The sequence below is a fragment of the Delphinus delphis genome, chromosome 1 (assembly GCF_949987515.2).
Source record: "Delphinus delphis chromosome 1, mDelDel1.2, whole genome shotgun sequence".
Taxonomy (NCBI): domain Eukaryota; kingdom Metazoa; phylum Chordata; class Mammalia; order Artiodactyla; family Delphinidae; genus Delphinus; species Delphinus delphis.
Genome location: NC_082683.1, coordinates 108,229,230 through 108,241,297, shown reverse-complemented (window position 1 = coordinate 108,241,297; position 12,068 = coordinate 108,229,230). Strand labels below are relative to the sequence as shown.

The following is a 12,068-nucleotide window of genomic DNA, read 5'->3' as shown; positions in this document are numbered from 1 at the left end:
CCTCTAGAAAGGAGCCTGTGTCTATCTAATGACTTCAGTAAGAGCAAGATTCAGCTATAGCCTATACCCTAATTTTCCTGCTTAGTTCATGTTTTTCTTATCACTCAGACTATGGTACCAAGTGCTGACATAAAATTCACAGATGAAACAAACAAGGAATAAGCAATTTTTAGATATATGCCTCATGGAGGTTGGAATATATGTGACAGTAAATCACTAACAATAAAAAAAAAGAGGCTGTTATTATTTTACCACAGTTAAAACACACACATACACACACACAAGCAAGGCTGTTATAATTAAAGTTCTAGGACAAACATCAGGTAGGCCACCAAGCTAAAGGAGAACACCTGGGTAGAACTGCTTCATGAGAAAGGCATTATATACTTCTTAGCATAAAATGATTCCAACCTAAGGGTGCTCTCCCTTTGATTCAAACATAATGACTCACCCAACTTCCCCTCAATAGCAAAATGAAGAACATATGTGAAAAATTAGGTTTAGTATTCTGACATATACAGTTGAAACTGAAGAGATGATGCAAATTACCTCTTTAGACTTATCCCAGGTAGTTCTAGGAAAATAAAGTACTTTATTGTTAAATAATGTTAATTCCTTCATTCTCTTTAATATAAGACCCCACATCAAATAAAGTGAAATGTGCATGGTTGCTGTTGTTTTTGGAAGGGAAATGGCATTGTTAGTGACAACTTTTTACCTATTCAGAATGTGGCTTATATAAATAAATAAGCTCTTCAGACCAGGATTTAGGGTAGTGTGCTATGGTTGGCCAGGCAACCTCAGCAAACTAGATCCAGAAAAATTAAGTAACTTGCCCAGGGTCATGCAGCTAGTAAATGTCAGAGCCCAGATTAGGACCTAATTATTAGATTCCAAAGCCTGTACCCTTTATGAACCAATATAAGGCAATTTATATTTGACTTAGGAGTGCATCTTATGATTCTACAGAAACAGGAAATTCATCTTCATAACTTTGTTTTGCTCTGATTAATGTTTAAATTAGTCTGCCTTCCCAAATCACTGCAGTTTGATGGTGGCACTGATGACTGATATCTTTAAGTCACAAATGGAAAATTGAAAGCAAACTTTATAATCTGAATTTTGATATCAAAAATATCCACCAAGGACTTTCCTGGCAGTCCAGTGGTTATGACTCTGGGCTTCCAATGCAGGAGGCATGGGTTCAATCCCTGGTCGGGGAACTAAGATCCCACATGGTGTGGGGTGTAGCAAAAAAAAATCCACCAAAATGATAATCCTATGATACTTTCAGTTAATTCTTTTTTTTTTTAAGGTCTTTCCAGTTAATTCTTAAAAATATTACTGGATGATGGGAAACAAGAGGCCTGCCCCACCATTCAGGAAAAGAAAATCTTTTAACCCAGTTAAATAACACAACCTGAATTTGTCTTATAACTTTTCCCTTTCTTTTATCTGCACTGATTAAGCATCAGATAAGCCAATTCCCTAAAGGGGAATAGCTAGGTAGAACTGCTTCATGAGTAAGATGACACTGGAGAGATCAGCTCTAATTATGTGACGGTTTAGCAATTTCAAATTGCCGTTGTCAACATACAGAAGAAAGAAGAGTAGGTTTGCCAAAAGCAACACGACAAGCATGATATAGGTCCATGGGAATCAAGACTAAGAATCTCTATCCTGAATGTCTTCAACTTTGCTTATCATTCCAGATAAGAATCTGCAGAATTTCAGTAGTTAGACTAAAGACTTAACTCTAGCTCTTTTTATTCAATACGTGTCTGTGAACATATAACTTTATTGGCTTCTAAAAACTTTTGGATTAAAAAAGCACTTGTTCTAATCAGTGAGGCTTGAACCACAACAAATCCAAATGGCTGTGAATATTCTGATTAACAGTGATTTTAAACAACAGTTGATAGTTATAAAATGAAGGTCACTACTGCCCCCTTGTGGGCATGATGGACTCAACCTTCACTGAGAAGTTATATTTCCACTTAACATTAGCTATTACTGAAGCCCTGCTATAAAGTGGGTACTGAAATACAAAATCTAAGTCTCACAACAACCTCATAAAGTAGATTATTATATCCCAATTTTATATATGAGTACAGAAGGCTTAGAGAAGTAATTTTTCCAAGGTCAAGCATCTTAGCCAAGTAATAAATCAGTATTTGAAAGCAGTTCTGAATGCAAAATTCTATGTATAGTGTGTTCTTTCTATTTTACAATGCCTCTCAATAATAATACCTCATTCAAGATCTTCCTTTGATATTTTACAAACTTAACTATGAATACAGTTGTGTATTTTTAAATGACAGTCAGAAACAGAAAAAGAAACCAAGAGTCAGTAGGAAAATTTATTTAAATGAGGACACAAGTTCCTTCATTGTAAAACAAGTATTTGTAAGGAGATGTTGAAAATAAACTCAATTTGCTCCTTTTTATTTTTATTTTTAAAAAATTTTTATTAGAGTATAGTTGATTTATAATGTTGTTTTAGTTTCTGCTGTACAGCAAAGTGGATTTGCTCCTTTTTAGATAGATATTTTTGTTAAAAACATACAAGTCTCAAAAGATCAACACCAAGTGCTTTTCTTTGCTATTTTGTTGTTATATATGTTCTCAAGAACAAATCAAGACTCTTACACTTTAGTCAAATAATCACATGTACCTCTTATATATATCAGCATTCCAACAACCATTTATATTTATTCTGCTTTGTTACTGCCTTAGACTATAAATATTTAACTATTTTCCTTAGCAGTACCATATTAAAGCACCCGTATATTTTCATTTAGGGGTCAGACATAACCCTTCAACAGATTAATCTGTAGAATATTTTACTTTTAACACAGTAAACACTTATGTACAATCCCAATGTATGATTTTCCCTTCCCTTAGAAAGAATAAGTGCATTAGCTTTTTTTTTTTTTTTTTTTTTTTTTTTTTAGATGTACGTGGGCCTCTCACTGTTGTGGCCTCTCCCGTTGCGGAGCACAGGCTCCGGACGCGCAGGCTCAGCGGCCACGGCTCATGGGCCCAGCCGCTCCGTGGCACGTGGGATCCTCCCAGACCGGGGCATGAACCCGCGTCCCCTGCATCGGCAGGCGGACTCTCAACCACCGTGCCACCAGGGAAGCCCAGTGCATTAGCTTTTAAATCTATTATAAATCTTCCATTTGAGGAATGTTTTAATAAAGGAGTGGGTATCAGGCAGGGTACCTATTCATCTCATAAGAAAACCTGTAATTCTGTTCATTTTAAGTCTAAGATAAATGTCACATTATCAGAACATTACCTGAGGTTGTTTTGGTGCTGGCTGAAGAAACAAGGCTTGCGAGGTTGACAACTTCTCCTGACGTGAAGATGAATGGGGTACCCATAGTCACAGGGTTGGCTCTCTCAGGATTAGCATTCACCTGATTCTGCATTGCTTCCTATAAAACAATGCAAGATATTTCAAAGTCAGAACACTTACTAACCAGCCTTAGTTATACAGTTACTGAACAGGCCCCCTACAATGCTCTGTCAAGCAGAACTAGTTCCGGTGCACAATGTCCCAGGGACCTCACAGTTCTCATTAAGACGACTGTTTTTTCTCAAACCAGGGCAACAGAGACATTAGATTGCTTTCCCAAGCTTATCTCTACTTTAGAAAAAAAAAAAAGGTGTTATTATTTGCAAAAACTTCTAGACAATTCACTTAACCTCTCTGGATATTGGTTTTTAATTTGAAAAATAAAGGGGGTGGCCTAAAAAGTAATTTCCAGCACTAATATTCTATGATCAATTATGTACAAGACAATGTGCTAGCTGGAGATCCCTGCAGAGAATCCACACAGAACAATATTCTCCAGAGTTTTGTCCAACTACTTATTCCATTCTGCCATTGAAGAAATCCCTAAGAGAATATATAACAAGCAAATAAATGAGTGCCGGATTTTAAAGTCTAGTTCCATATGCTGCACTTCTGCTTCTAGAGATATCTGCACAATTTTGGTATAAAGATGCTTATCTTTATTTTATTTTTTTACTTTCATAAGCAGTTTTCTACAAACATGATCACTACTAAAAAAAAAGTCAAATTATAAAAGGGCTCTAAACAAGGAATTGAAAGTTGAAGAGAATAACCAGTCTATAGGGAACCATATGTCAGAAAAAACCAACCAACCTCTGATAATACAGTAGAAATGGTTATTTTTTTACATATAATTATCCCCTTGCTAAGAGCTTCAATTGAAACAGATTATCCATTCTCTCTGATTACTGTAAAATTCCTTCTTTACCCTCCATTATCACTTCCTTAATTCAAGCCTTCATTGGCTCTTGCCTGGCCTAATGAAGGTCTTCAGCATTAAGTGTCTTCTCTCTCAAGTCTGTACCACACTCCAATCATATCAATTCTCTACTTAAAAGCTTCTATTGGATCCCCCTTGCCCACAAAATAGTCCATACTTTTTTTTTTTTTTTTTTTTTTTTTTGCGGTACACGGGCCTCTCACTGTTGTGGCCTCTCCTGTTGAGGTCCAGACATGGAGGCTCAGCGGCCATGGCTCACGGGCCCAGCTGCTCCGCGGCACGTGGGATCTTCCCGGACCTGGGCACGAACCTGCGTCCCCTACATCGGCAGGCAGACTCTCAACCACTGCGCCACCAGGGAAGCCCAATAGTCCATACTCTTTTGCATGCCATCTAACAACCCTATGTTCAGAACTCAGCCTCTCAAGCCTTAGCTCCTGCCACTTCCAAACTCTGCTTCTCTTGCCCAATCTCTGGTCACAGAACTACTTACTCTTTCCTGAATATTCCATGTCCTTTCCCACCTCTGTCTTTGATTTGCTTTTTCTAGCCTAGAATATCATCTTCTCACACCTCTGCCTACTACTCCTTCAAAACTCAGTTCAGAGCCTACATATACTTTAATCCTTGCCTTAAGCATTATCAATACTCCCTCCTGTAATACTTACTAGGTATCTGTTTACCACCATAGTACTGTAATGCTTTATATCTTGTCTTTACCTTCATCATACTGTAAACACTCCAAGGACAGGGCTATGTCCTACTAATCTTTGTATCTCTCATCCTGTTATTTCCTGATATACCAGTGCTGGCTTAGGAAATCAATGGATGATATCATCACAGCTGATTTTTAATTTTGAGATGGCTTCCTTATGACTCAATATGCTTTAGAGCTATGTACTATCTCACAAGAGCTGATGTATATTCATAAAACATAAAGAGATTTTTAATATTATCCCAAGTCAAGTTTAATTAGAAAGGGAAATTTTCATGGAGAAAAAACATTCCAAAGCCAAATAAAAACTTATTTTTGTACTGGCCACAACATTGTTCTTCAATCACCATGAATAATTCAGGGCTTTATAGAATATTATTATTTTTTTAAAGATACTAATGACACTGAGTCACAAGATTGAGACATAATGGAAGTATTACTTTGATAAGATAGAGAAAATTCAGTTTTGATTCAGCTCCTACAAAAAATCCTTAACTTCAACTGAAGTATACTGTGGTGTATAAAAAGAACAGGACCTGAAGGATGACCAGAATCTCAGCATTGTTTTTCTCCAGGGCTATGTCAAAGGCAGATTTATCAAACTTGCTGAAAGCATGGACATCAGCTCCATATTTGATAAGTAGCTCTACAACATCTCGATGGTGGTGCTCTGTGGCCCAGTGCAAAGCTGTCATCTTCAGCATGTCCTTGGCATTCACATCTGCACCATTCTGTCATAGAAAAGTAATTTTTTTCAAAGAGACACTGGTTACAGTAGCACAGGTACAATATCCCATCACCATATACAGAGGATTTCCATAGAGATTACACATATTCAAATTTAGAAATGTTTAAGAAATATCAAAGGGAAAAACATGTCTCCTGAATTCAAATTCTCCTGAATGCTCATAGACACAATGCCTTAAATGAGAGGACCTTTTAAGGACATAGTTGGAAATTATAACAGATGGGAGAGGAAGGGGAAAAGAACAGATTTTTGTTGCATTTATTAACAGAGAGCTGAGTGCCTGAAAAAATAGGCATAAGATCAGAGAACACCTGCAGAAGAAAAATGAAGAAAGTTCAATAAAGTTTGTTTAGCCTTTAAAAACTTAGAAAATAAAATCCTCATAGCCATGATGACTCTTGAAAGAGATGCAATTCAATACTATAAACTGTCCTAAACTTAATCTTTCCCAACCTAGTTTCCTACCACCTGTTGAAGTAAAAAAAACAGGGAGGTATTTGTCTTTTTTACAATATAGACCCCCTCACTCTTCTTGCTTTACCCTAACAAGTAGTTCCACGATGTGTGCATGTCCATCAGCTGCAGCCATGTGCAAGGGGGTCCTGTCCACTTTGGTCCGGGCATCCCTGCTAACGCCTGCTCGAAGGAGCACTTCTGCTGTGGAATAATGACCATACTGGGCTGCAAGGTGGAGGGGTGATGTTCCAAGCTGTGGGAAAATAATACTCATTTAATATCAACTGTGTGCAGAGTCCTAAATCATTACTGGAGGGATACAAATGAACAACAGGTGACGCCTAGGTTCCTGTCCTTGGAGAGAGAAACTGGCTGGACAGATAAGCTGAAGAAATTATTTCATTAAAATTAATACACTAATGGACAAATAAATATACGACCAATTAAAGAAGCACTAAGTATAATGGATTTAAGTCAGGTAGACTTACCAGGTAAAATTCCATAAAGGGTATGATTTTAAATAGGGCTTAGAAGAAGGTTAAAAAAAATGGATAGAAAAGAGCATTCTGAGTCAGGGATAAAGGGAAGGGATAGGCAAGTTCAAAACAATTCTAGGAAAAGGGCAGAGACTAGAAAGTTACATGTGAAATTTAGGGTACAAATTTAATTGGTTGAAAGAGAAGTTTGTTACCACAGTAAAGCTAAGCAAAAATACTGATGAGATGAAGTGCCCCCCCGCACTCCGCAGAAAAAAATAGCAATGGTGTGTCAATAGCACTAAGCACGTCTGTATCATCTCAAAGTAAGTCTTGTTACTAATCACAGTTATCTATCAGCATCCATTTTGGCCAGAGATCTATTCCTTTTTCGTGTTATGCTCTCTATTTTAAAACCTATTTTGTTATTCTTTGCTTTTCATATATTTACTCTCTTTACCTGATTGGATTTAATTCACATTGCTCTTTTCAGGCCTATTTATAGAAATGCTAATCTCATGGGTTTCCTTTCTTCCTTTTTGTGAAGTGCTAAGAAACTGCTGGCCTCTAAATTTATGAATTAATCACCCCAGAACAGAGGACAGTGCTTATCGAATTGTTAAAATTAGGCAATGCTTACAAAATCTATGAATACTAAGCAAACCCATGTTATAACCGGGACCTGGATCTTCTGACACTCTGCTCTCCAAGTTGACTGTCTGAACTCATGAAATTACACCTTTCTCTTTAATGTTTTTTAACAGTGGTAAAGGAAATAAAATGGCTAGGCTATTCCTTATTAATGAGGACATTTTAGAGAAAAGGAAACAAGGAGTTTCATTAGTTTAGAAATGCACTCAGTACACTGATTTTGTTTAATTTCTAGCTAATTACAGCCTATAACCCAAGTACACTCCAGGGAGAAGTAAACCTTTAGAAAATACTCTAAAAATTAAAACACTATAGGGCTTCCCTGGTGGTGCAGTGGTTAAGAATCTGCCTGCCAATGCAGGGGAAACAGGTTCAATCCCTGGTCCGGGAAGATCCCACATGCCGCGGAGCAACTAAGCCCATGGGCCACAACTACTAGAGCCCACGCAACTAGAGCCCATGCTCTGCAACAAGAGAAGCCACTGCAATGAGAAGCCTGCGTACCACAACAAAGAGTAGCCCCCACTCTCTGCAACTAGAGAAAGACCGCAAGCAGCAACGAAGACCCAATGCAGCCAAAAATAAATAAATAATTTTTTTTGTGTGTGTGTGGTACGCGGGCCTCTCACTGTTGTGGCCTCTCCCGCTGCGGAGCACAGGCTCCGGACGCGCAGGCTCAGCGGCCATGGCTCACGGGCCCAGCCGCTCCGCGGCATGTGGGATCCTCCCGACCAGGTCACGAACCCATGTCCCCTGCATCGGCAGGCGGCCTCCCAACCATTGCGCCACCAAGGAAGCCCCAAAAATAAATAAATAATTTTTAAAAAATTATAGAAAATCACAAGTATATAGTATCTTACAATTACCACCCATATATCCACAGGAGATTCTTTCAATTTGGAAACTAAAAGAAAAGGAAAACCACATATTCAGATGAGGCAAAGAAAATGAAATGCTTGTAAGGAGACTGAGGCAGAAAGAGAATGAAGAAAAATCAGTACAGACTGTTTAGCCTTTATGAAAAAGGTTGGTAACAGCGCACGCTGGGAATAATTAAGAGAGCTTACCCAGTCTGTGGTGAATGGGGCACCATTTGCCATCAATGTTCTCACTTCATCATCTTGGCCTTTTCTTGCTGCTTCTAGCAACCTCTTCCCCAAGTCCACCAAAGACATCTTTATGCATAGGAACACAAATTTTTGGGAAGCTGTCACTCAAACACAAGGAAAGCTGCCTGTAAAATGTTTTTAGAAGACCTCTTGTATGTATGTTTTTAGCAGACCTCTTGTATATATGTAAGATACTTCTCAAGCAGACTATCTGATAAGGCACTTCTTTTCTACTTCATCTAACACAAACAGTCAGATATTCGGGAAGTTTCTGGCCCTAAACCATAGTTCCCTCACCTTCAATCTCCAGAAAAATACTTTGGAAATATGTGAAACACATTACTGCCTTTCTAGCTTAAGGAATCAATAAAACAGCATTTCACCCCTTTGAAACAACCATGGGTAGAAATAGTACATTACAACAAAAAATGAATAGATAAACCGAGGATACTGAGACTCAGGTACATGGCAGACACTTTTTCAAAAATGAACAGAGACGTCACTGCACCTGTTGAAGGTGTCTCAGCAACACCTAGAGTTTTTTTTTAAACAAAGTCATCAGCTTGGCCAGATTACATACTTTGTTTAAAAGTATAGTTATGTCTAAAATCATTACAGTTTTTCACTTAATAATTTGGGCATTATTAAATCTTTGTGAAAGCTCATAGTAAAAAAGCATCTGAGTAGGAGAGATTTTTTATTCCCTGTAAAAGGCATATAGCCAACTCTCAGTTATTTAGGGTAAAAGAAAAAACAAAACTGTTGCTAAACACATGAAATCAAAGGTAATAAATGGTGGAGATTAAGTCTGAAGAGCATGCAAAATGGTCATTTAAATGGGTGGTTACTGGGACTTCCCTGATGGCACAATGGTTAAGAATCTGCCTGCCAATGCAGGGGACACGGGTTTGATCCCTGGTCCAGGAAGGTCCCACATGCCGCGGAGCAACTAAGCCCGTGTGCCACAACTACTGAGCCTGCGCTCTAGAGCCCATGAGCCACAACTACCGAAGCCCGTGCGCCTAGAGCTCGTGCTCCGCAACAAGAGAAGCCACGGCAATGAGAAGCCCACCCACTGCAACAAAGAGTAGCCCCTGCTCGCAGCAAATAGAGAAAGCCCGTGGGCAGCAACGAAGACCCACTGCAGCGCCCCCCCACCCCAAATGATGGTTACTGTAAATCAGAAACTGGCCTGGGTATAAAGGATACCCAGGATAGTGAGAAGTTTCTATATTCAATGCAGAATTGTCTGAATGGTATATAATCACCACTCACTACAAATCTTCCAACCAACGAGGAAACGGCTATTCTTGATAAATTTAATTTTTATTATGTTTCCTTTCAACTTGTACTGCTTTGTCCATATTGTAAAAAGTAATTTCTCATTTTAAAAAATGAACAAAGAGAGTCTGCCATTTCAAGGAAGACAATTGGCAGTATTTACTGCCAATTATCAATTATAATTTCAGCTTCCATGCAAAAAACAGAATTTTGGGAATATCCACCTCCATGAGCTGATAGCTCACTATAAACTTTTCTCATAAAAGTAGTGGTGATACTAATGAATGTGATTTTTTAATACTGTATAAAATGCATCAACATTTGGAGGATGGGAATTATTTGGTGAACCAGTATTTTTCAAATGACCAATGCATGTTACAAAATCGGTAAAAAGATTCATTCAAAGTGAAAGCAGATCAATGGGTTTTAAGGTAATCAAGTATAAAACATTCATTGACATGGTTTCAGATTCCTCATTGCAACTAACTTTTAAGAAATTGCCACTTGTTGTAACATCAAAGAAGAATATCCACAATTACCTGAACAAGCTATTAAAATACTCCTCCTTTCTCCAAGTACATATTGCAAAAGATTGAATGTAGAACAGATATGAAAATAAGAAATACATATGAAAATTATTAAGCCAGAAGTTAAAGAGATTTGCAAAAATATAAAACAATGCCATTTTTTTTTGTTTTTGGCCGTGCTTGTGGGATCTTAGTTCCCCCCCGGCCAGGGATTGAACCCAGTCAGTGAAAGCACCAAGTCCTAACCACTGGACTGCCAGGTAATTCCCAAACAATGTCATTCTTCTCACGATTTCTTTAACTTGGAAGTTATTTACTTTCATAAAATTTTGTTATTTATGTTAACATGTAATGGATTTATTATTGTATTTTAATTAACATTTAACAATTAATTTCAAAACAGTAAATAGCAATAGATACAGCAGATTGGAGTCCTTAATAATTTTTAAGAATATTAAAACCTGAAAACCAAAACTTTTGAGAATCATCTAGCCACTATGTGATTTAGATTTATTTTATTTAATATTCCAATCTATATCATAGAATATTGTGCTCAAACATGGGTATCCAGGAGACCACTAGGGGAGATTGTTCAACATGAATATATAGTCTAGGCCCTGTGACTGGACTGGAGCAGAGGATGAATTTTAATAGTGTGAAAGTCTATAATCTGATCTAAGTTTTTATGACTTAAGAAAATGTTACAGAAAAAATGATAGCATACCCTTCTTACAGAAAACTTATATTTGCATTCCTCCATGGTTATCTTTCTTTTAAAATATCAAACCTGCCTTTCAATTTAGTTATTACTATTTATTTATTTATTTATGGCTGTGTTGGGTCTTCATTGCTGTACGCGGGCTTTCTCTAGTCGCGGCGAGCGGGGGCTACTCTTCCTTGCGGTGCTCGGGTTTCTCACTGCAGTGGCTTCTCTTGCTGTGGAGCACGGGCTCTAGGCACGCGGGCTCAGTAGTTGTGGCTTGCAGGCTCTAGAGTGCAGGCTCAGTAGTTGTGGCGCACCGGCTTAGTTGCTCCGCGGCATGTGGGATCTTCCCGGGCCAGGGTTCGAAACCCGTGTCCCGTGCACTGGCAGGTGGATTCTTAACCACTGCTCCACCAGGGAAGTCCCTACTAATAGTTTTTGGTTTTGGCTGCACCCATGCCCGCCGTTGTGGAAGCGCAGTCCTAACCACTGGACTGCCAGGAAGTCCCAACTAATAGTTTAAAACAAGAACAAACATTGTTAATCAACTATACTCCAATATAAAATAAAAAGTTAAAAAAAAAAGAAAAAACCAAACTGATAGAAACAGTGAAAAAAAAGAACAAAATTTTAGGTGGTTCATTAGCAGAAATGACTCACATTTTCTCAAATTATACTATATATAAAAAGTGTATCACCAAGACGCAAACACCTCTACTGGGAATTCCCTGGAGGTCCAGTGGTTAGGACTTGGTGCTTTCACTGCCGGGGCCAGGGTTCAATCCCTGGCTGGGGAACTAAGATCCCACCAGCGCACAAAGCGTGGCCAAAAAAAAAAAAAAAAAAGTAAAGTCATAGAATGTCCTTTTCCCGAGATGTTTTAAAAAGACAGATGAGAGAGGAAAGTCCTCCTAGGAAGGGGGAGTAGAATAAGATGATGTCAAGTGGCTCAAGGAATTCTGTGAGAATAGGAGAAAGCTAACGGGAAGGAGAAATGGAAGCGAAGAATCCATGATCTGACGACATTTTCTTCTTTTTCTACTGCACACGTCCCCACTGGGCCGCCAGCTGTACAAACAACTGTGCAAGAACTGGAGGCGG

General features: G+C 38.4%; 1 protein-coding gene across 3 annotated transcripts in view; it reads right to left on the bottom strand.

The window, feature by feature from the left end:
* The window catches only part of GABPB2 (GA binding protein transcription factor subunit beta 2), a 28,058-nt gene that overhangs the window by 14,366 nt on the left and 1,624 nt on the right, over positions 1 to 12,068 (bottom strand). For 2 of the 3 annotated variants that reach the window (XM_060029577.1, XM_060029583.1), the window contains exons 2-5: positions 8,415 to 8,522; positions 6,306 to 6,473; positions 5,553 to 5,747; positions 3,302 to 3,440 (exon numbers count right to left, since the gene is read on the bottom strand). In XM_060029577.1, coding sequence (XP_059885560.1) covers positions 3,302 to 3,440; positions 5,553 to 5,747; positions 6,306 to 6,473; positions 8,415 to 8,522 — 610 coding nt within the window. Of the gene's footprint in view, positions 1 to 3,301; positions 3,441 to 5,552; positions 5,748 to 6,305; positions 6,474 to 8,414; positions 8,582 to 12,068 lie in introns of all 3 variants that reach the window. The other variant, XM_060029582.1, reaches the window with a different exon arrangement.